The sequence below is a fragment of the Anomaloglossus baeobatrachus genome, chromosome 10 (assembly GCF_048569485.1).
Source record: "Anomaloglossus baeobatrachus isolate aAnoBae1 chromosome 10, aAnoBae1.hap1, whole genome shotgun sequence".
NCBI lineage: Eukaryota > Metazoa > Chordata > Amphibia > Anura > Aromobatidae > Anomaloglossus > Anomaloglossus baeobatrachus.
In genome coordinates, this window is record NC_134362.1 from 82712054 (window position 1) to 82736695 (window position 24642).

At 42.5% G+C, this 24642-nt stretch overlaps 1 protein-coding gene across 2 annotated transcripts in view; it reads left to right on the forward strand.

Annotated features, from left to right (window-relative positions):
- The window catches only part of LUZP2 (leucine zipper protein 2), a 1194427-nt gene that overhangs the window by 843965 nt on the left and 325820 nt on the right, over positions 1-24642 (forward strand). For both annotated transcript variants that reach the window (XM_075325480.1, XM_075325479.1), the window contains exons 8-9: positions 14982-15056; positions 16999-17136. In XM_075325480.1, coding sequence (XP_075181595.1) covers positions 14982-15056; positions 16999-17136 — 213 coding nt within the window. The remainder of the gene's footprint in view (positions 1-14981; positions 15057-16998; positions 17137-24642) is intronic.

The following is a 24642-nucleotide window of genomic DNA, read 5'->3' on the forward strand; positions in this document are numbered from 1 at the left end:
AAAAAAGAAAAGAGAAAAAAAAAACAAAGAAATGGCGGCAACTTTCCCTAACTTTCCCTGCAATCACGTACCAGTCTATCCCAGAAGAAGATGCCGCTCCCACGTCGCAGGCCTGGAGTCTCACGATGATGGGTCCCGGTGCAGCGCTGAAGGGATGCAGCTCCTCGGTCTTCTCCTTTGATCTTCTCCCGCTGGTAACGGATTCTAGTCAGTCTCTTAGTCCCGGGGCACACCGAGCAGAAGAAGGGAGGTCACGGTTGCATGGATGGCTCCCTTGTGTCGGTAACGGCCCCTGCACTTGCACTCAGGGTGCGATGCTCTGCAGTCAAGTTATCACAGCCCCTGGATATGCACTCCGGGCGCGATGCTCTGCAGTCCGGTTAGATCCTCGGAGAAAACAAAGTCCAGCAGACCGGGGATGGCAGAACCCACTTCCACAGGGTGATTCTTCCAAGAATCCGGTTGCAAAAGAACCCTCTGTTCAGGGAGACCACACGTAGCTCTGTCCTGGCCGAGCTCTGGGTCTGTACTACTTTGCCGCTCTTTTTGTTCCTGGTTCAAACACACAAGCTGTAGGGGATTTCCCACCTCTGTGTCTGTGATTGCACAGTCTGACACTGCCCCCTTGTGGGCAAGTGCTGAAGCAATGTTCAAATCCATTTCTACATTGATGATGCAGTCTAAATGGTTGATCCCATTACATTTCCACCAAACAACCGTGCAGGTGCAGGGAGTGAATCTCCCAGTTGTAACTTGACAAACATGGGACGGTCTCGTCATCTTCAACAGTCTACCCGTACCAGTAGGACTGTATCTGGTGCTGGTAACAGCAATTTTATGGAATCTTTTCATAATTTTTTTAGACCCTCCTTTGCAAGGCCACCAGAGACAACAAGTCTGACACATAGTCAACGGCTGGAGAGGATGATACAGGAGTATCTCCAAATGAACATCGATGCCATGACTTTGCAAATGGAGCTTTGCCCATTTTGGGCTTCAAATCTAGAAAAATGGCCAGAGCTCTCCAGTTACGCCTTGGAGATTTTGTCGTGTCCAGCTGCCAGCATTGTCTCTGAACGTGTCTTCAGTGCTGCTGGGTGTGTGCTGACAGATAAGCGCACGCGTCTGTCCAGTGACAATGTGGACAGACTAACGTTCATCAAAATGAACAAGTCATGGATCCACCAGGAATTTACTACACCTGTGTCATCCTGGGGAGAGTAAATGCTTGTGGATTTGGAATGTGCTTGATGCAAATCTAGCTGTGAAGTGTACAACTAGGGCACAAGTGCTGCCACTGAATGGGTGGGTGTGTGTGGGGCACAATTTTTGGAGAAAAGGGAGACTCCGCTTGGAGTAACCCTTGCTTACATTGTTTTTAAAAGAAGCCAAGATGAACAAGTCATGGTTCAGCAAAGACTTTGCTACCTACCCCGGTGTCATCCTGGGGACGGTTAAGTATGGCGTATTTTTGAATGTGCTTGATGCAAATCTAGCTGTGAAGTGTACAACTGGGGCACAACTGCTGCCACTGAAGGGGTGGGTGTGTGTGGGGCCCAATTTTTGGAAAAAAGGGAGACTCCGCTTGGAGTAACCCTTGCTTACATTGTTTTTAAAAGAAGCCAAGATGAACAGAGCTGGGATCAGGAAAGACTTTGCTACCTACCCCGGTGTCATCCTGGGGACGGTTAAGTATGGCGTATTTTTGAATGTGCTTGATGCAAATCTAGCTGTGAAGTGTACAACTGGGGCACAACTGCTGCCACTGAAGGGGTGGGTGTGTGTGGGGCCCAATTTTTGGAAAAAGGGGAGACTCCGCTTGGAGTAACCCTTGCTTACATTGTTTTTAAAAGAAGCCAAGATGAACAAGTCATGGTTCAGCAAAGACTTTGCTACCTACCCCGGTGTCATCCTGGGGACGGTTAAGTATGGCGTATTTTTGAATGTGCTTGATGCAAATCTAGCTGTGAAGTTTACAACTAGGGCACAAGTGCTGCCACTGAATGGGTGGGTGTGTGTGGGGCCCAATTTTTGGAAAAAGGGAGACTCCGCTTGGAGTAACCCTTGCTTACATTGTTTTTAAAACAAGCCAAGATGAACAGAGCTGGGATCAGGAAAGACTTTGCTTCCTACCCCGGTGTCATCCTGGAGACGGTTAAGTACGGCGTATTTTTGAATGTGCTTGATGCAAATCTAGCTGTGAAGTGTACAACTAGGGCACAAGTGCTGCCACTGATGGGGTGTCAGTGTGGCACAATTTTTGGAAAAAAGGGAGACTCCGCTTGGAGTAACCCTTGCTTACATTGTTTTTAAAAATGATCCAAGATGAACAGAGCTGGGATAAGGAAAGACTTTGCTACCTACCCCGGAGTCATCCTGGGGATGGTTAAGTATGGCGTATTTTTGAATGTGCTTGATGCAAATCTAGCTGTGAAGTGTACAACTGGGGCACAAGTGCTGCCACTGAAGGAGTGTCTGTGTGGCCCAATTTTTGGAAAAAAGGGAGACTCCGCTTGGAGTCACCTTGCGGTGTTTTACATGATTTTAGAAGGGCATGCCATGCCTATATCTGTGTCTCGTCCTCTTTTTCCTCGTAACGCTGTTTTGTTTTCACATGAGAATTTGTCCTTGTCACTTTCCCATGTGTTTGTGTTGTGTTGTGAGTTGTTTGTCACCTTTTGGACACCTTTGAGGGTGTTTTCTAGGTGTTTTTATGTGTTTGTGATTGCCTGCCATTGTTTCCTATGCAGTTCGAGTTCGGTTCGTCGAACGTTCGACGAACCGAACTCGAACGGGAGCTCCGTTCAGCGAACCAACCTTGAGCCGAACCGTGACCGGTTCGCTCATCTCTAATGATGATATGACCATTTTAAAGAGGTGGTTCACCCCTTTTCATTACTGGGTACATCGATGTTATGTTGAGAAACAAGGTTTCTCTCAAATACTTTGGATTGCCAATATTGCCTGTGAGTGGCGCTGTTGTGTTCTGCTCACTCCCTTTGCCCTCGGGCTCTTTGACCTCTGATGTCCGATGATGTCACTTCAGCTGAGGTGGACCACAGTCTTCCTGAGTGACTGGACTTTGGGCGGCGTTTCACAGCCCAACGTGACAGCTCAACATCTTCCTGCTCCCTCCTCCTTCACTGCAGAGCACCGCAAGCAGGAGCAACACTGGTTTGTGATGACCGGTGAAACGCAGCCCACAACCCAATGACTCAGGAAGGTGGGGTTGGACGCGGTGATGTCACATCAACAGGAAGTTGACGTTACATCCCCGGATATCAGAGCTCACGGAGCCCGGGGGTCACACAAAGGGGGTGATCGATCCACAAGACTACCACTCACAGGCATTATTAGCAACACAAGGTATTTGAGAGAAACCCTGTTTCTCAACATAATATTGATGTGGCCAGTAATGAAAACTGGTGAACCACCTGTTACGGGGGGACCTCTTGGTATAGGAATAGATGAGGATATACTACTACCAGTGGTCAGGGTCCACCGTGCAGTGATGGCAGAAATACAGCTGGTGGCACAAGGCCCTACTGAAGCCCAACAGTAACCCGGTAACTAAGGTACTCTATGTTACAGGTCACACAGAGGTACCAACAGATGTAAAGAGACTCTGTCCCGTCACAGAGGACCTGTGTATGCAGTAACCATGTTCTAAGCCACACAATACTGCAGTATGTATACTGAACTCTATTGAATGACATAATCAGATAAGGAAATAATATTATAGTAAATAAACAGAACTCTGTTAACTCACAGAATCTATATGGCGCATTACACTTCTGTTCCTTCACAGAAGGTAATATATATGTCACGGTATGTATAGGAGCGGACAAGCAGAACACTTGCCGTATCCTGCTAGCAGAGCTCAGGGTATATGCAGTGGTGAGTGTACAGGGTACTTGCTATATGGTACAGCCGGTTAGCCACCGGTCCCAAAGCCGCCCAAGCCTGATATCACTGGAGCCTAGCTTCGCCAGCTACTGACCCTAACTCGGTCAACGGATATGACCGCAATGCCTCACGCTAACCTGCCTCCTGACCCTCAATCAGTCCGGTGGGACTTCGCCGCCTAACCCTATCTAAGATGTGTACAGCAGTATGCACAAAGACGAGTGCGCACCTCCATGTGGGCATCAGGACTATTTATCACCTCTGTACCGTCCACAAGATGGAGGAACCACGTGTAGCCAGCCCCTTTGGCCAATGGGAGCCCTACACATCACTAATGACGTCACGGTGGCCAATAAGATTGTGCCCCATCACTGATAACGTCACCGGCCAATAGGAATGTGCCACATCACCGATGATGTCACGGCAGCCAATGGGGACCTGCCACATCACTGATGATGTCACTGCAGCCAATTGAAACATACCACATCACCGATGATGTCACTGTGGCCAATAGGAACGTGCCACATTACTGACATGCTCAGATAGTGACAAAACACCCATAGGAATCCCACACATGCTCAGTAAGCTCTTTTTGACACTTAGTGTCAGAATGCCAAAAAGTCCTGGTTAGCATCCGTGGCTCAGAAGACCGGAGTGAGCGACTTCCGGTACGGGGAGGAACTTCTCCAGAAGGCAAACGAGGAGCCCCCTAACCCGGTTCGTGACACCACCTTGGTTCAATAGAAATGATAGATGATAAAAATGCCCATTCCAAACAATGCCAAAAAAATAATTTGAGTTGCTCCCACTTTTTTATTGCCTTTTGTTCACTCTTTGTGGCTGGATACTCCATTATTGTGGAATGATACCTTGTAACATTTTATGCAGAAATACAATGTGTTGCATGCTAGGTATAGCAGTTACATTAATATTTTTTATATCAGCATATACAAATATTTTTTGAAAATTGTACAGAATCATCTCAGAAGGAAAAAAAAGAACATCTTTTAGAAAATAATAGGAAAACTCCTAGAGCCCTTAAGCGATGTGTCCTTTATGAGTGATGACTTCCAAAGCTATAGAATCTTTCATTTGCATAAATTGCATCATGCTTCATTTTAATTTTAAATTAAGAACAGATAACCATCTGGTTCAATATCCTTGTTTTTTGTCCTTCATTTACCCTAAAGGTAATGGAACAATGAAACGTGTCATTGAATTTGTCACTATTAAATCTACAAACATGATTTCTGTTTCCAGTTCATTGCAGTAATAGTTGTATAGTACTGAAACTGATAACAAAATAGCTTGTTATTCCATCCTTTTCTCGGCTTTCTAAATGATCAAAAATGTTTGTTACATAATGCGTATTCAGAATATGTAGCAGAAGCGATCTACGAATCTGTTTTACATTTATTTTTTATGCTGACTTGCACAATTTAATTTGAAAAAAAAAAAAAAATAGAAAAAGAAAACTTCAAAAACTCTAAAAAATTCTTTATTTTATGCAATACTTTTTTTCTAGTAGAGGCCAATGCAGGAGAGATATAATATTACAAGTTGGCTATTTAACCCCTTGCTGGCATATGGCGTAATAATACGTCACATATTGTCCACCTGTCTTTGATTTGGGTTTCAGGAGCTGAGCCTACATCTTTGATGACAGGTGATAGCTGTGTTGCATAGCCATCTACTGACTCTAAAACTCGGGAGTGGAGCAAAGTTTCATCTAAAGCGGTTACCCTATTAAATGCTGCTGGCAATCTCTGGCGGTTGCATTTGCAGCTCACTGCCCAAGACTCATGTTGTTCTAACCACCCATCAGCTCCACTGTGATGCGATCGTGGGATGATGATGGATTGCCATTGTCAAGGAGAAATTCCAAAGTTTTGGAAATCACCTTCTTAACAATGAATGTCTTCTGAAATCTCTGATTAATAGTCACTGAGTGCCGGCAAAGGAATTTAGACCACACAACTGTCTGTTATAAACCCCACTCAGTGAGAGCAGGTGCACAAGAGTGACGTGCTTTTATTTTACAAGCCTTTCATAGAGCAGTTATGAAGTTAATCTTTTAGTAAAATCCCTAAGTATGTCATTGGCTATATTAAAAAATATGCAAAAAGTCTGTGATGTGTATATATTTTGGAACTCCCTCTCAACGCCTCCTATTTTCCGACTCCATCTCTGCCAATGTCTCTGGCATGCAACGTCTCAGCCTTGAATTTGGACTTGCACAGATAGCCAGTCTTTTATCACATCTGCACTCTGTTGCTTTGTATCAGCCTGCAGCTGGTGACCTTGATGTACACATACTTGCTTCCCTGACCTATAGCAGTAATCTGAAAACAGATTCTCCCTTCGCACTCATATAAAAGAGATAACTTGGTTATAGAAAAGTATATAATGGCTATATAAAAGTATATAGAGAAACATTCTAAATAAATATATATATATATATATACAGTATATATACTTATATGTATATATATATAAAAATATATATATATATATATATATATATATATATATATATATATATATACTAGCTGTACTACCCAGCTTCGCCCGGGTTAATAACTGCTGTTAACAAAATAGAATGTATTAACAAAAATGTATTCTGCACACAAAAACCACAAAACAAATAGATAGAAATGTAATTATTAAATTGTTGCCTATATTAACCAATCAAAGCTCAGATTAATTAACTGTAGCAAAATAGAAGCTAAGCTGTGATTGGTTGCTATTGGCAGCCTGATAAATCTCCAAGCAACAGAAAGCCCTCCCCCCTGACAGTATACATACACATAATAGACAGGTCATGTGACTGACAGCTGCTGTATTTCCTATATGGTACATTTGTTGTTCTTGTAGTTTGGCTGCTTATTAATCAGATTTTTGTTTTTGAAGGATAATACCAGACTTGTGGGTGTTTTAGGGCGATTATGTGGAGAGGTTGGTGTATGTGTGAAATGTGTGCTGAGGGTGGTATATGTGTTCAAGCACATGGTAGTGGGTGGCGCATTTTGTGTGTGCGTTCATATCCCCGAGTGTGGTGAGTATCCCATGTCGGGGCCCCACCTTAGCAACTGTACGGTATATACTCTGTGGCGCCATCGCCTCATTCTTCAAGTCCTCCTTGTTCACAACTGGCAGCTGTCAATTTGCCCCCAACACTTTTCGTTTCACTTTATCCCCATTATGTAGATAGGGGCAAAAGTGATTGGTAAATTGGAAAGCGCGGGGTTAAAATTTCGCCTCACAACATAGCACCCGGCTATGTCTCTCTGTTTCTCTCCCATTCTCTGTCTGTCTCTCCCTCTGTATATATCTCACTGTCTCTCTCTCTATTTCTTTGTCTGTCTGTCTCTTTCCCTGTTTGTCTATCTATCTCTTTCCCTGTCTGTCTAATTATCTCTGTCACTTTCCTTGTCTGTCTCTTTCCCTCTCTTTCCCTCTCTTTCCCTATCTGTCTCTTCCCCTCTCTTTCCCTGTCTCTCTCTTTCCCTCTGTCTGTCTCTTTACCTGTCTTTGTCTGTCTCTTACCCTGTCTGTCTCTTTCCCTCTCTTTCCCTGTCTGTCTCTTTCCCTGTCAGTCTGTCTCTTTGTCTGTCTCTGTCTTTTTGTGTCTATCTCTTACCCTGTCTATGTCTCTTTCTTACCCTGTCTGTGTCTGCCTCTTTCCCTGTCTGTGTCTGTCTCTTTCCCTGGCTGCATTGTGACATGCCAACATTCCATATAAGGGCGTGACTGCGCATTCTTCTGAAGTTCTGGCTGCACTGTGGCTCCCAGCTCCATTCACTCTAATGGAGGCAGGTTTTTTGGTGAATAACTGTAGAGCGGGGTTAAAATTTCCCCTCAAAACATAGCCTATGATGCTCTTGGGGTCCAGAAGTGTGAGTGTGCAAAATTTTGTGGCTGTAGCTGCGACGATGCAGATGCCAATCCCGGACATACACACACACACACACACACACACACACATTCAGCTTTATATATTAGATTTATCTAATATATAAAGCTGAATGTGTGTAATATATACTGTCAGGGGGAGGGCTTTCTGTTGCCTGGAGATTTATCAGGCTGCCAATCGCAACCAATCACAGCTTAGCTTCTATTTTGCTACAGTTAATTAATCTGAGCTCTGATTAGTTAGTATAGGCAACAATTTAATTAATTACATTTCTCTCTATTTGTTTTGTGGTTTTTGTGTGCAGAATACATTTTTGTTAATACATTCTATTTTGTTAACAGCAGTTATTAACCCGGGCGAAGCCGGGTAGTACAGCCAATATATATATATATATATATATATATATATATATATATATATATACATATACACATGTTCTCACAGTAAAAAAGCATATAGAAAAATATTTTGTATTTTTCCTATATACAGTAATACATAGGTCTGCTAAAGGGAATCTGTCACCATGTTTTTGCTCCCCCATCTGAGAGCAGCATATAGAGGCAGAGACACTGATTCCAGTGATGTGTCACTTACTGAGCTGTTTGCTGTCATTTTGATAAAATCAATGTTTTCTCTGCTGCAGATCTAGCAGTTATGCAGAGCTCATGAATATGCTGGACTACCTGCAGCACACCAAGTAGTCCCCTAATGATAATCTCCTGCTGATTAACAATGATTTTCTCAAAACTACACTATGTAGCCCAGTAAGTAACACATCGCTGGAATCAGGATCTCTTCCCCTACATTATGCTGCTCTCATTTTAGTATAAAGCAAAAAAGAGGAATAAATATCATTAGTTACAGCAAAGATGGAACTGCAGCTGTACATTGCCCAGGTCAAAAGACTACTACTCCAGCAGGATACAGCTAAACCCCCACTAAGTGGAGGCATCACAGGTGCAGGAGGAGCGAATCACACACTCTTCCAAACATGGAGGATGCGATTGCTGGATGTTAAAACTGCACACTGATGGCTTGCATAGAGCCCTGTTCACACATGCAAATAACACAGTCACAAGCCCGCAGCCTATTAGGCGACGCCCATACTATTAGATCATTCGGGCTGCCAAGCCGTACCCCAACTACGCACTACATAGGGACAGGAACTCGAATAGCAAGGCCTAACGTAAAGGGGCCTGGCTGTATCCTGTACTCTGTGCTCTCAGATTAGGTAACAAAAATCTTGTTACAGATTCCCTTTAAGTTCAAACATACTCGACCAGTTATACATTCTCAATCTGTAGTGTATTTATAACCCAAAATGTCATTTGTTGAGAGAAAACCATGCAGCCCATGTATAAATGCTGTTGTGATTTCTACCATTACTACCGCTTGTGTTTGGGCATACCACAGTCTGATTGCTCAAACTGTAAAGAACCCCTTTTCTATTTAGCTGCCTATTTATCGTAATAGTGAAGCACATCTTTAATGTACTATTTTATTTGTATCACTCCAATTTATTTTCCTTAATATTTGCTGGTTTTTTTAGCTCAGATTTATAAGAAAATAACTGTAATAAGTTTTTAGATAATCCTTAACAACTTCACACAAGTGGCTCTGGCTGCAGCTCTGTGCTTTTAGATTGGCTTCCATGTACAAACAAAAATTACCCAAAAAGTTGCAGAACATATGTTGCAAGGATTTTCCTCACATCAAACATAAAATATTTCAAACTGCTTTGGACATTTATCAGATAGCTGCTACACACAGTCATGGCCGAAAAGTGTTGGCAACCTTGAAGTTGTTCCAGAAAATTAAGTATTTTTTCCTATAAAATGACTTCAATTGTTTTGATTTACACATGATTATTTCCTTTGTGTGTATTGGAACAACCCCAAAGAAATGAGAAAAAAAAAGCAAATTGGACACACTTAAACAAAAATCCCCCAAAATAGGCCAAACAAAATTGTTGGCACCTTTCCAAAATTGTGGATAGACAACTTTGTTTGATACATGATGCTCACCAAAACTCACATATGGCAAGTGACAGGTGTGGACAGTATGAAAATGACAGCTGAAACCAAAGGAAAAGGGGGAGACGTTGACTCAGTCTTTGCATTGTGTGTCTGTGTGTGCCTTACGAAGCACGGAGAACAGAAAGAGGAAAAGAGAACTGTCTGAGGACTTGAGAACTAAAATTGTTGAAAAATATTAATGATCTTAAGGTTACAAGTCCATATCCAGAGATCTTGATGTTCCTTTGTTCATCATATGCAAGAAAATCAAGAAGTTCACAACTCATAGATTTGTAATTAATCTGGACGTGGACGACAGAGAAAAGTTGATGAATGGTTGCAATGCAGGATATTCCAGAGGGTGGATAAGCATCCCCAATCAAGTTCCAAAGAAATTCAAGCCATTGTGCTGGGTGTGATGTGACCAGTGAATCTAGACTAGGGATACCAGACTCACTGTCTACATCACAGACACTCGATCAGTCAGGAAATTAGTACCATATTGGCTTTTCCTTGGTACTACATTTGTATTATTGTTTTGTGGTCACTTGGCCTGGTGTTTTATACTGTGTATTGCTGGTTTGGTTCTTTTTTGACTATGTCCAAGTTTGGATTTTGGTATGTCTCTGCTCTATCGGTTTCCCTTTCTGTGTGAGGTCCCACTTGTAACCTCTATTGTTTATTTGTTTGATCTGTAATAAATTTACAACCTTTTTTTAAACTATCGAGTGGTCACTACTTGATGATCTCCCTCTTTTCATTGCACAATACGTAAAACGTCTCCTATTGGGCAAACATAAAATATATATATATATATAAATAAATAAGCTACTGTATATGTGCTTGCTTCCTAATTTATATTAAGCTATGTCAGCATGATTCACTTGCCACATGAAAGTCCAGACTGTCTGAGTCTTATGATGTCTGAATGCAGATATAGGTGTGGTACACAGTTCAAGCACTTATCTTAAATCCTGATTTTTGGATATCTTCATATAACTCTTAATAGTTCATAATCTTGTCCATAACAATGCTTATATTGGGATGGGGATAGACACTATATGATATTTATGTAACACATTTGATCCAATTTATCATTTACAGTTTTTTTTTAAGTCAATTTATTCTTTTGTCTTGTGGTATTCGTTAATTTTTTTGCACCAAATTCATCAAAATGGTGCAAGTAGTTCATGAATTTTGCACGAAATTAAACGTGTACTTTATTTTGGTCTTTTACTCAGTTGGCGACTTTTATCACAACGTCCCATATTTGCAAAATACCTGAATAGTTGAGCAAAAATAGCTTGTTCATATATAATCACCCAACCAACATTTGCGAATAGAAAAAATCAAGTGACATATTTAAAATAGACTTTTACAAACTGAAATAGTAAAAAAAGAATAAGACGTAAATGAATAAGAACAAAAACTAAACAAAAATGCAATAATGAATTGGGGCCAATGTGTTAACTACAGTATATCATGTTACAAAAAGATATCTTGATGCAGAAAGCAATGACTGAACACTTGACATAGCAAAAGCCATGAGCAGGTCAAGTTATGATCTACAGTTTTCTGCATTAGGATATTTTGTGGATGGTGCTGGCAAAAAAGAAAAACAAGATGACAAACAAAAACAAGCAAAATAATTATACAATAAAGAATAAAAGGTGAAATATTTAACATGTATGATTCTCTGTTTTCTTGATGATGGAATAAAATGTAAAGTCAACAAGATAACGCTAACTTCTAACATATAAATCAAACTTTGATCTTAATGATATTTTATATTCTCTGTTCTTGGCTCAGACAAAAGTGATGTTTCTGAATGGACAATGATGTTAACATGATCTGGAATACTAAAGGGGTTGTCAACTATTTTTAAGTTGATAGCCAATCCTTCGGAGAGGTCATCAATGTGTGATTGGACGTGATCTGACACTCGACACCCCCGCTGATTAGCTGTTTTCGTTACCGGTGGCGGTAACAGGAAGCTGGTCAGCTCCAGAACTGAGCATTTTAAGTCTTCTCATAGTGGCTGCAGCCGGGTACTGCACATCTGCTTCCTATGATTTGAATAGGGGGTGGATGTGCAGTACCTGGCTCCAGTCCCCATCAGAAGACTGGTCATATCCAAAACTAAGTCTTTTTGGCGTCTTGCTGTCACCGCCAGCACCGTGAACAGTTGATCAGTGGGGGTGTGGGATGTCTACCCCGACTTATAAGACATTGATGACCTGTCCTAAGGATAAGCTATCAGTGTAAAAGAAGTGGCAAACATCTAAATATTTTTTCTCTTTTCTTTCACCAAAGAAACCTAGCCTTTCTGCATATTTTAACATACCTGTCCTTCCTATTACCCTGGATACCAATAACCAATGCTGCCTATTCCTGGTGACAATGTTGATAGTAGCGGTGATGGATTGCCCCTGATGACCTATTAGTTTGGCTATTTTCATTATCTGATCCACAGCACTTTCAGTTAAGGCCCCAATAGATGTAAGATGGCGGTAGGCCTAAACAATTCTTCAGCCGATCTAGCTCTCCCATACTCAGATTTCATGTTAAGCTGCCAAACAGAGCTCCTTAGTAGAGATGAATGGCAGCAAACAAACCAAACCTCCATTGGTCCAAACATGGCTTGAAGAGGTTCAGAATCACTGATTGGCAGTTTGAGTCTCCATCCATGTACAACCAGCCATAAGTACATCACTTCTGGGGGGGACTTTTTTTTAAAAAAAAAAATTCAAACGCTGCAAGCTGCTCACACAGGACTGAGCACCAAGTGTATCTGAGCACAGCGTTGCTCACATGAGTTAAGTTCGCACGTAAAGCATCCGAACCCGAGCCTGAGCCCTGTTTTTTTAAAGTTGGTGTTCAGTTCGAAAAACTGAACTTGGGTAAGCTCATCTCTACTCCTTAGTATGGTAGAGGCAAGATCTTCAGAAGCATTGTTTTGGGTAACAGTCATCCTACATGTATGGGGGCTTTATTTCGGAGTGCTGTAGATCCGATAATGTGTATGGGGGTCTAAAGGCCCCGTCACACTAAGCAACATCGCTAGCAACATCGCTGCTAACGAACAACTTTTGTGACGTTGCTAGCGATGTTGCTGTGTGTGACATCCAGCAACAGCCTGGCCCCTGCTGTGAGGTCGTTGGTTGTTGCTGAATGTCCTGGGCCATTTTTTAGTTGTTGCTGTCCCGCTGTGAAGCACAGATCGCTGTGTGTGACAGCGAGACAGCAACAACTAAATGTGCGGGCAGCAAGAGCCGGCTTCTGCGGAGGCTGGTAACCAATGTAAACATCGGGTAACCAAGAAGCCCTGTCCTTGGATACCCGATATTTACCTTTGTTACCAGCCTCCTCCGCTCTCACTGTCAGTGCCGGCTCCTGCTCTGTGCACATGTAGCTGCAGGACACATCGGGTTAATTAACCCGATGTGTGCTGTAGCTATGAGAGCAAGGAGCCAGCGCTAAGCATTGTGCGCTGCTCCCTGCTCTGTGCACATTTAGTTACAGCACACATCGGGTAATTAACCCGATGTGTGCTGTAACTAGGAGAGCAAGGAGCCAGCGCTAAGCATTGTGCGCTGCTCCCTGCTCTCTGCACGTGTAGCTGCAGCACACATCGGGTAATTAACCCGATGTGTGCTGTAACTAGGAGAGCAGGGAGCCAGCGCTCAGTGTGCGCTGCTCCCTGCTCTCTGCACGTGTAGCTCCGTGCGGTGGTAACCAAGGTAAATATCGGGTTGGTTACCCGATATTTACCTTAGTTACCAAGCGCAGCATCTTCCACGCGGCGCTGGGGGCTGGTCACTGGTTGCTGGTGAGCTCACCAGCAACTCGTGTAGCCACGCTCCAGCGATCCCTGCCAGGTCAGGTTGCTGGTGGGATCGCTGGAACGTCGCAGTGTGACATCTCACCAGCAACCTCCTAGCAACTTACCAGCGATCCCTATCGTTGTTGGGATCGCTGGTAAGTTGCTTAGTGTGACTGGACCTTTAGCTTGGAGTGTTGTAGATCAGACAATGACAATAGTCAGAATAACAGGTCATCCAGATCAAGGGAAAGCTGCCAACAGACAACACTGCTGTTTGCTTATCCCTAGAAAAAACCAACATGCCCGATCTCTCTCTTTCCACAATCAGTTGTCTGGCCTCCAATAGATAATAGACTGTCGGATTAGATGAGACAACACATTCCTTTCATCTGTAATTTGAAGCTAAAAAAAATACTTAGCTGTTACAAATGTCAATCTGTCTCTCCCCCAAGAAATTGCACCCCAAAACATGAATTCCTACTATCGCCTTGGTTGAAAATGCAATACAATTTCCTATCCAGTCCAAAGGGTTTACTGACTCTACACAATGACCTATGTGGTTGCCAAAGATCTACTCTATTTATGACAAAGTTCTACTGCATATAACATAGAAAAAGTAATTTACAAGAAAATTTATTGCAGGGAGGAATCAGATTTTATTTCTTACCTCTTGTACTCATTGGTTACAATGTGACAGCAATTGACTATGAATCTTTCTAACACAACGAGTTATTAAGAGTCATCAATATCTATCGGTGCCTTATATACTACAGCACGGGGCACCTCATGCAGAAACAGCACATTTTCTTTGCAAAATATATTACGCCCGTATATTTTATAAGAAATTTATAAGCCAATGCTCTGTGTAAACAATATGTATTTTTCATGTGCTTGTCACAGTTTCAACCAGTTCGGCAACCGGGCAGCAATTGTTAACAGTATATAAATATAATGACAGATAAATATACAAAGTAATAAAACATGCATTATACTCATACATTCTTGACAATTCAGGATTGCTTTATTACCATAAAGCAGGTGTGTTCCTGGAAGTTGATGTGTGTATTCTTTAGAAATGCTAAGCCCTAAGATGTTTACTTATGAGAGTACAAATCATTTTAATAGACTTTCCTAGAGAATGAGGGAGCCATGATTCTAAGCTACCATCTGCGAGTTCATAATTAGTTAATTAAATAGCACATTATAAATGGCCATACATGTTTATGAGTTACACAGCCAGTAGCATTACAGCTCAATGAATGGCTGATTCTGTTTGTTTCTCCTGACGATATGGCTGAGGTTCTTCTCTAATTCTCATTAACAGGCACAACAACTAACAGATTTGGAGCAGAAGTTAACAGTGGCGAAGAGAGAAATGGAATCAGCCTCACTGGATAACGTAAGTGCTTGTTATCATGCAGGAGACTAATGAATATTTACACCATGAACTCATAATCTGATATATCTTGCTATATATTTAGGGGGTTCATCTATTGACAACAGTCTTAAATGGATATCACAACACAAGTCTCTAGTTTGGGAGAGTCATGTGACACATCTACACTTCAAAAATACAGTCCATTCATTTTAATAGGCACTTTTAAAGCACACCAATCACAGCTCTGCACAGCAAAAGTGATCATCTCCTGTGATTGCCAGTGCTCAGCTGGCGGTGAGTAATCACAGCAACAAGGGTCATCATCTGATCCCTCGCTGTCATGATAAACCATCGGCGCCTGGTGATCATGTCACGGGGTCACAGATGGCATCGAGAAATGGCGTGATCCTCATTGGCGCGGCTTAGATTGCACTGACAAAGTTTGACAGCGTGATCTAGCAGGTTAACATCTCTGATCCACCCACACCTGTTAGCTGCACATATTCGCTGATCAGATGAGAAGACATGTGTGGGGGAAGACGTGGGGTTAGCACGTGAGCCTACACCAAAGGAAGGGACACGACCAGTGACATACCTATATGTCATTGGTCATGAAGAGGTTAAGCGTTCATATTAGTGAATAGATGAATAGAATTATACATGGCTGGTTAAGCAGGGGATTTGGACATACAAATATGAATGCTGCTGGGTTAGGTAAAAAATAAAACTTTATTCCAGTGCTACTTAAAAAAGTCATCACACAATATAGTATAAATTATCACAATATAGTATAAATTATCACACAATAAAGTATAAATTATCACACAATATAGTATAAATTATCACACAATATAGTATAAATTATAACACAATAAAGTATAAATTATCACACAATATAGAATAAATTATCACACAATAAAGTATAAATTATCACACAATATAGTATAAATTATCACACAATATAGTATAAATTATCACACAATATAGTATAAATTATCACATAATAAAGTATAAATTATCACACAATATAGAATAAATTATCACACAATAAAGTATAAATTATCACACAATATAGTATAAATTATCACACAATAAAGTATAAATTATCACACAATATAGTATAAATTATCACACAATAATGTATAAATTATCACACAATATAGTATAAATTATCACACAATAAAGTATAAATTATCACACAATATAGTATAAATTATCACACAATATAGTATAAATTATCACACAATATAGTATAAATTATCACACAATAAAGTATAAATTATCACACAATATAGTATAAATTATCACACAATATAGTATAAATTATCACACAATATAGTATAAATTATCACACAATATAGTATAAATTATCACACACTATAGTATAAATTATCACACACTATAGTATAAATTATCACACAATATAGTATAAATTATCACACAATATAGTATAAATTACCTACTCATGTCTGACTGTAAAAAAGTTAGTCATAGATCAAGGACTGGTTAACAGTTTGAAACGTGTAGGAAATTTATACTATATTGTGTGATGACTTTTTAAGTAGCGCATGAAGAAAGTTTTATTTTTTACCTACATTATGGGAAAGACGTTTGGCTAAACAAACCAACATTATCTGTCCCAATGATGTTTCTCCAGTGTGGAAAATGGAGTCGGCAACTTTTTTTGTTTAATTAATTCTCAAAGAATGCAAGCCTAAGTGGACGTTTGGCATGAACTTGATACTCGGTGAATAGATCCTCTTAGAAGATAAAAAATAAAATGTTATCATCTATTCATATTATTTCTGTGCTGGATTATCAGACCTTCGGAACAATTGTGGATTCAAAATTTAAGAAACTTCGGTTTTCAAAAATATCCTCAAATATGAGTCCCAGTATTTATATTTGAAGAAATAAAAAGTCTTAACTAACAGCAACTGACCTAAAGATCTTGTTTCTCCAGGAATCTCAACTAAAAGCTTTGAAAGAAACAGTACAGCTTTGCCTATCTTCAGTTTTACACAATCAACCACCCGCTGTAAACATCGTCTCATCAAAGCCAAGGGAGAGGCCAACCTCTGCTGAGACGATTATCACAGAGGTACAATTTATCTACTTATAGGAGTCGTGAAAGCATATATTACCAACTTGTCTCAACATTGCACTTATCAGATCTTACATTGTGTAGACCTCGTACTTGCCGATTTGGTAGACGGCAGTGTGAGCTCTGGGTGTACAACTTGCAAGCAGTCAAAATGTAAATATATAATGTAATTATAATTAGAGATGATTATATAATTACCATATTTTTCGGACGATAAGACGCACCGGACTATAAGACGCACCCTGGTTTTAGAGGAGGAAAATGGGAAAATAAAACTTTAAGCAAAAAATGTGGTCATGACACAGTGATATGGGGCGAGGATCTGCTGCTGACACTGTTATGGGGGTAATGTCCCCAAATTCTCTACTAAGGTACCCCATCCTGGTAATGATCCTCCTGCCTTGTATATGATCCTGCTATAAACCCCCATCCTGCTCATATACCAGCATCCTGCTCATATAACCCCATCCTGCTCATATACCAGCATCCTGCTCATATTCCCCCATCCTGCTCATATACTCCCATCCTGTTCATATATCCCGATCCTATTGATATATCCCGATCCTATTGATATACCCCCATCCTATTGGTATACCCCCCCATCCATCCTGCTCATATTCCCCCATCCATCCTGCTCATATACTCCCATCCTGTTCATATACCCCCCATCCTGCTCATATACTCCCATCCTGTTCATATAACCCCATCCTGTTCATATAACCCCATCCTGTTCATATAACCCCATCCTGTTCATATACTCCCATCCTGTTCATATACCCCCCATCCATCCTGCTCATATACTCCCATCCTGTTCATATACCCCCATCCTGTTCATATACCCCCATCCATCCTGCTCATATACTCCCATTCTGCTGTATGCCCCCATCGTGCTCATATACCATCCTGGTATATGGCCTGTATCCTATAGCACAGAGAAAAAAATAAACGTTTATACTCACCTTTTCCTCACTCTCTCCAGCACCGATCATCTTCCTCTCTGCGCCACTGACCTATGTGTGTGGAGCCGTTCCCCTGCTGCATCGCGATGTCTTCCTGTCTGTGCCTATCAGCTGATCAGCACAGATCAGCTGACCGGCACAGACAGGAAGACATCGCGTGCAGCAGGGGGACAGCTCCACACACGGGGACGGGTGAGTGCACTGATTCACTGCACCCCGCGCTGATGATGACGCGCGGGGGGCAGTGAATACAGCCGCACATTATCACTCCAGGCTGTAATTGCCAGGGGTGATCATGCGGCCGGCTCTTTGCTATGCGCGCGTCCCCGTTCGTCCCCGCTCATCCTCCCGCCCACCTGTCAGTGCCGGCTTCTGCACTGAGAAATGGGCGGGAGGATAGGCGTGCATATGTAATGAGCGGGCCCACGTGGTCACGAGCAGGCGCTGCTACACCCTGCTCGTGCCCCCGATGACACGCAACACTCTCATTCCCGGCCGCAGCCCTATAGTCAGACCATAAGACGCACCCCCAACTTTCCCCCAACATTTGGGGGAAAAAATGTGCGTCTTATGGTCCGAAAAATACGGTAGACCTCAGGTTCGGTGTTTGTTCCAAACAAAGACTTTTAAAAAAAAACCCACAGAGTTCGTGTGTACGCTCGGTGCTCAGCCCAGTGCGAGCCCCTTGCAGTGTTAGATTGGCTCGACTGGAGGTAGCTACAGTGTAATCGGATGTAGTGTGCAACAAACAAAAAAAAATTAAAAATCCCGCCACCCGCCCCCGGAACTGATCTGTTTATGGCTGGCTGCATATGGCAGGAGACTCAAACTGCCTAACTAGTGACTTCCATTGTGGTTCAGGTCAAGTCTGGGTCTCAAACTGAACTAAATCTAAAATCCGGCAGAACCCACCAAATATAATGTCTATAAATCACTACAGAGTATCAAAGAGCTATATAGGTAAGTAAAATCAATAACAAATAACTCATGTCATATAGACAATTGAGTATAGTATGTTACATATCCTAAGGTGAGCTTTACACGTTGCGACATCGCTACCGATATATCGTCGGGGTCACATCATTAGTGACGCACATCCGGCGCTGGTAGCGACATCGCAATGTGTAAATCCTAGGTGTGACGATGAACGAGCGCAAAAGCGTAAAAAATCGCTGATCTGTGTCACATCATTCATTTCCATAATGTCGTTACTGCTGCAGATACGATGTTGTTTGTTGTTCCTACAGAACCACACATCGCTGTGTGTGAAACCGCAGGAACGACAAACATGTCCTTACCTGCGTCCGCCGGCAATGCGGAAGGAAGGAGGTGGGCGGGATGTTACGTCACGCTCATCTCCGCACCTCCGCTTCTATTGGCCGGCCGCTTAGTGACGTCACGGTGACGTTGCTGTGACGCCGAACGCACCGCCCCCTTGAAGGAGGGATTGTTTGGCGGTCACAGCGACGTTGCCAACCAGGTTTGGCGTGTGAAGCTGCTGTAGCGATAATATTCGCTACGTCAGCAAGCACCAGATATCGCATGTATGACAGGGGCGGGTGCTATCGCGCTCGACATCGCTAGCAATTGCTAGCGATGTCGCAGCGTGTAAAGCCCACCTAAGGCAACCATCATTTAGGACATACCACACAGCCTAAGTACAAAGAGACTAGAAATGGCATCTGTGTAGGACTCGTCAAATCTGTCCAGTCCTTTCATTTGAATATAGTAAACTATATGCAATACTTCACTTTACCTGTGCGGCCACTGTGAAAATAATAAATAAGTTCACAGACCTCTGCAAAATCATGTTGAATCTGTTTATTTTTATTCTTTACAATCAAAAGGAGGTTTTCCGAATTAAATTTAGTAAATGTAACACTAGTCACTGTATCGACCTACAAATCGTCCACTAATATTAAAAATTCACTGGCTGTGTGGACAGTACAATAAAATATAACCTTTATTAATAAATACTATTAAACATTTTTGATAACAATTCCACACAATTTTAAAGCCTATCTGAAACACACAGTTAACCCCTTCACGACCATGGACGGATATATCCGTCATGGATCGTGTCCCGGTAAGCCCCGCCCCCTGCCGCGGGCAGGCGGCGTGGATCGGCACACATATCAGCTGTTTTCAACAGCTGACATGTGTGCCTACATGTTCCGAGTGGAATCGCATTCCACCCGGAACATTAACCCCTTAGATCTCGCTGCCAAAGTCTGGCAGCGAGATCTATATGCGCGCGGCCATCTTTTTTTCTTACCGCCGCCCCCTCCGGACGTCACGTGAGTGATCACGTGACGTTCGGTGGTTGCCATCGTAGCACAGGGTCATGTGATGACGCCTGGTGCTACGAAGTTTCACTTTCATTCTTCCTCGGCACGGAGCAGAGGAAGAAAGAAAGTGACTATTTCTGCTGTTTACAGCGGTACAGCTGTGATCAGCAGATAGCGATCAGCAATCGGATTGCTGATCGCTATAGCCCCCTAGGGGGACTAGTAAAATAAAATAAAAAAAGTAAAAAAAAAGTTTTAAAAAATTAAAAAAAAAAAAAAAACCTAAAATAAGTCTCTGTATGTCAGCACCACGTTTGATAGATACCACATGTGCAGACCACAGGCAACAGCTCGCCTAATAGAGTGTCAGCAACTCATATAGTTAGTGTTTCACAGCCCTATCTGCATTGGTTCAGGGCGTGACACTGCATGGCTCAGATATGCTCAGTGTGACCCCTATGTCAGTAGCACGCGCCCGACGCTGCATGTGATATAGTGGAGTGCCCGCCCCCTCCTTTCTGACACGCAGTTATGGTGAACCAATCACACAGGCCGTCTCACCGCACCAATAGTGGCTTGCCACATCACCCGGAAGTGACATAGTGTCATCACAGGGGTGTCATAGTGTTGCTAGGATACAGAAAGAAATCCTGTCATGGGACTATCACATGACTAGCAGAGATTGACAGAAACAGCGATCTTTAAAAACAAGCTGCCTAAAATCAAAACAACAAATAAACGCCTTCTTAGACATGCATAGGAACTACAGGGAAGATTCCAACACAGACAGAGAAGTTATGAACATGTAAACCATTTACTTTAATACACTGCTACACATCGTTCATAGTTGGTAATGCTAATGGGGCATAGATCATTAAATGACCAAGGGCAACCAATTTATATTTGCTTAGGACACATATCAGGCCACCTAATCTAATAGTGGGGAATTTACTTATGTCAGTTCAATTTATCAATCCAAATCCAATTGGATCACTAAATAAAGGGAATAAAGGAGATCGACTCATTAAGGCAATTAGGGGACACACTTTTCAACCCATATATCCACTATGTCTCCTTCCTCTGTACCCTATTGTCCATATCTCCTCTCCTACCAGACGCCCTCACTTTTTCAACTCCCTGGAAGGAAATGTCTCCACAGTTCCCTCTATGGTGTTCCCACATATGTTTTGAAATAGGGGTATCCTCCTTCCTTCTGATGTTACCTATATGTTCCAGGATCCTCTGTTTAAATTGATGAATTGTCTTTCCCACATAAATTTTAGGGCATGTACACTTAGCCAAGTATACTATGCCCATAGTATTACAATTTATGAATTCACGATTGGTGTAAGTTACACCCGTCACTTCACTGTGAAAGCTATGACTTTTATTAACATACGAGCATGCCTAAAGGCTGCTTTACACCAGGCAATCTATCGTGCGATAGATCGTCGGGGTCACGGTTTTTGTGACGCACATCCGGCATCGCTGGCGATGCCGGCCTGTGTGACACCTCCTAGCGACGCAGTATCGCTCACAAATCGTGAGTCGGGTACTGCTCGTTAGGTTCCATAATATCGTTTACTTTAGTTGACCATCGTTTCCGTGGTAGCACACGTCGCTCCGTGTGACACCACGGGAACGATGAGCAGCTCACCTGCCTCCCGCAGCCGCCGCCGTCTCTATGTGGAAGGAAGGAGGTGGGCGGGATGTTTACGTCCCGCTCATCTCCGCCCCTCCGCTTCTATTGGCCGGCACCCGTGTGACGTCGCTGTGACGCCGAACGTCCCTCCCACTCCAGGAAGTGGACGTTCGCCGCCCACAGCGAGGTCGCACGAGAGGTAAGTATGTGTGACGGGGGTTACTAACTTTGTGCGACACGGGCAGCGATTTGCCCGTGATGCAAAAAGGACGGGGGCGGGTACGATCGATTGTGAAATCGCACAATCGGTCGTACCGTGTAAAGCAGGCTTTACACAAACCACATCTAAAAGTACCAACAACTGGACTTTTGTTCAGCCATGTGGCACCTTCAGCAGATTTACCTAGGTGACTATGAACATGTCGATCCTTCAAATTCCGTCCCCTTCTATACGTCCCCTCCTTTTCTAGTATATAGAAGAGAGTCTAAATTGACTTCTTCCCCAGTCGTTCTGGGACATCTAGAACATCATTATACTAGCCTACAAATATATTTAATAGGCGATAGTGAACTGATAGCCTATAGTTTGGGGTGTTTATGGTTCTTCCTATACTAAAGGGACAGGCTTTGAAGTATTGATGTAAACCTGACCCTGAATAGGGAATTTTCACTATAGGAACTAACACTCCTAACAGTCATTAAAGTAGGACTAAGTAAAGGTTATTTGGGAGAAGTGTGTATTCGGGGACAGATGTCCTACTCTCTTACATATAATACCCTTTTCTAGTATATAGAAGAGAGTCTAAATTGACTTCTTCCCCAGTCATTCTGGGACATTTAGAACATCATTATACTAGCCTACAAATAGGCGATAGTCAACTGATAGCCTATAGTTTGGGGTGTTTATGGCTCTCCCTATACTAAATGGACAGGCTTTGAAGTCTTGTGGCCTTATTGTGTTGCAGTAGCATATAAGGGTCTGCATAAGCATAATTATTGTTCAGGCCTGGACATATTTTATAGAATTAACTGTAGCAGCTTTGACTGAGATAACAACTACCAGTCTACTGCTATTCTTGTATCTGAACCCGGTTATTTTTAACTGTGTGTTTCAGATAGGCTTCAAAATTGTTTGGGATTGTTATCAAAAAATTTTTAATAGTATTTATTAATAAAGGTTATATTTTATTGTACTGTCCACACAGCCAGTGAATAAATGTAACACTATAATGACAGAGATTAGTCCTACCAGACTTCACTCTTGTTTTCCCACAAGAAGAGAGAAGTTGAGTTGTAGACAATACCCTAATGGCTTGCACACACGTGTTCATTTAGCATAGTCCTGCACACTGTTCCTCTCTTAGCTCCATACCTCAGGTTAAACTAGGTTTGTGTTCAGATTATGGGTCGTCCTTGCAGCATCGCTGTAGTGGGACATACTGCAACAAGCTTAGTTGTAAGCAGTTCTTCTAACTTAGGCCTTGTGCGCACTAGGCGTTTTTGCCGCGTTTTTAGCGGCGTTTTTTTACCGCGTTTTTGTGCTGAAAACGCAGTGACATTGCTTCCCCAGCAATGTCAATGGGTTTTCAGAAGTGCTGTCCTCACACAGCGTTTTTTTTTAGCTGCGTTTTTGTGGTGACCACAAAAATGCAGCATGTCAATTATTTCTGCGTTTTCCACTGCGTTTTTCACTCATTGAATTCAATGAGATGTTAAAAACGCAATGAAAAATGCATATAGCCGCATTTCTATGACTAAAAACGCAGCTATAAACGCAAGGGGTGGGCACTACAGTGACGTGTACAGGAAGAGGATTCCTTCTGTTGGTAAACACAGAAGCAGGAATCCTCCCGGTACCGTCACCGCTGCTTCCACCTCCCGTCCTGTGCATGTCAGCTCCGTGCGGCGCCATGTACAGGCAGGAGGTGGAGGCAGCGGCGAAAAACAAAGTGAACAGTAGAAAAAAAAAAATGTCATATACTCACCTGTCTGCAGGGTCCCGATGCCATGCCCGCTCCCATCTCCTCCCGGTCCCGCCACTCTGGCTGTGTGCAGTCTCCCCGGGGCAGGACCTTGCTTGCAGGACCTGGCCGTGGATCACCTGATGCAGTCACCTGACGCATCAGCTGATCGCGGTGTCGCCGGCTTTTTCGCGCCCGGCCGGCTATCAGCTGATCCTGCCGTCAGGGGACTTCATCAGCTGATTACCGGCAGCTCCAGCAGCGATCGTATAGGATCAGACTCCTGTCCAATCGATCGCTCCAGGAGCTGCCGGTAGTCAGCACAGCACATAAGTGAGTATTATTTTTTTTTTTTTTTTTGGCAACGATGCATCAGCTGATTGTATAACCGGCTTTTATACAATCAGCTGATGTGTGATGTGATTCAGGCACTTGATCCTGACACATCATCTGATCGCTTTGCCTTCCAGCAAACCGATCAGATGATATTGGATCCGGATTGGACGGCGCGGGACCCTAACCCAGGATTACTGCGGAGGGGGGTTTATTTCAATAAAGATGGAGTCACTAATTGTGTTGTGTTTTATTTCTAATAAAAATATTTTTCTCTGTGTTGTGTTTTTTTTTTATCATTACTAGAAATTCATGGTGGC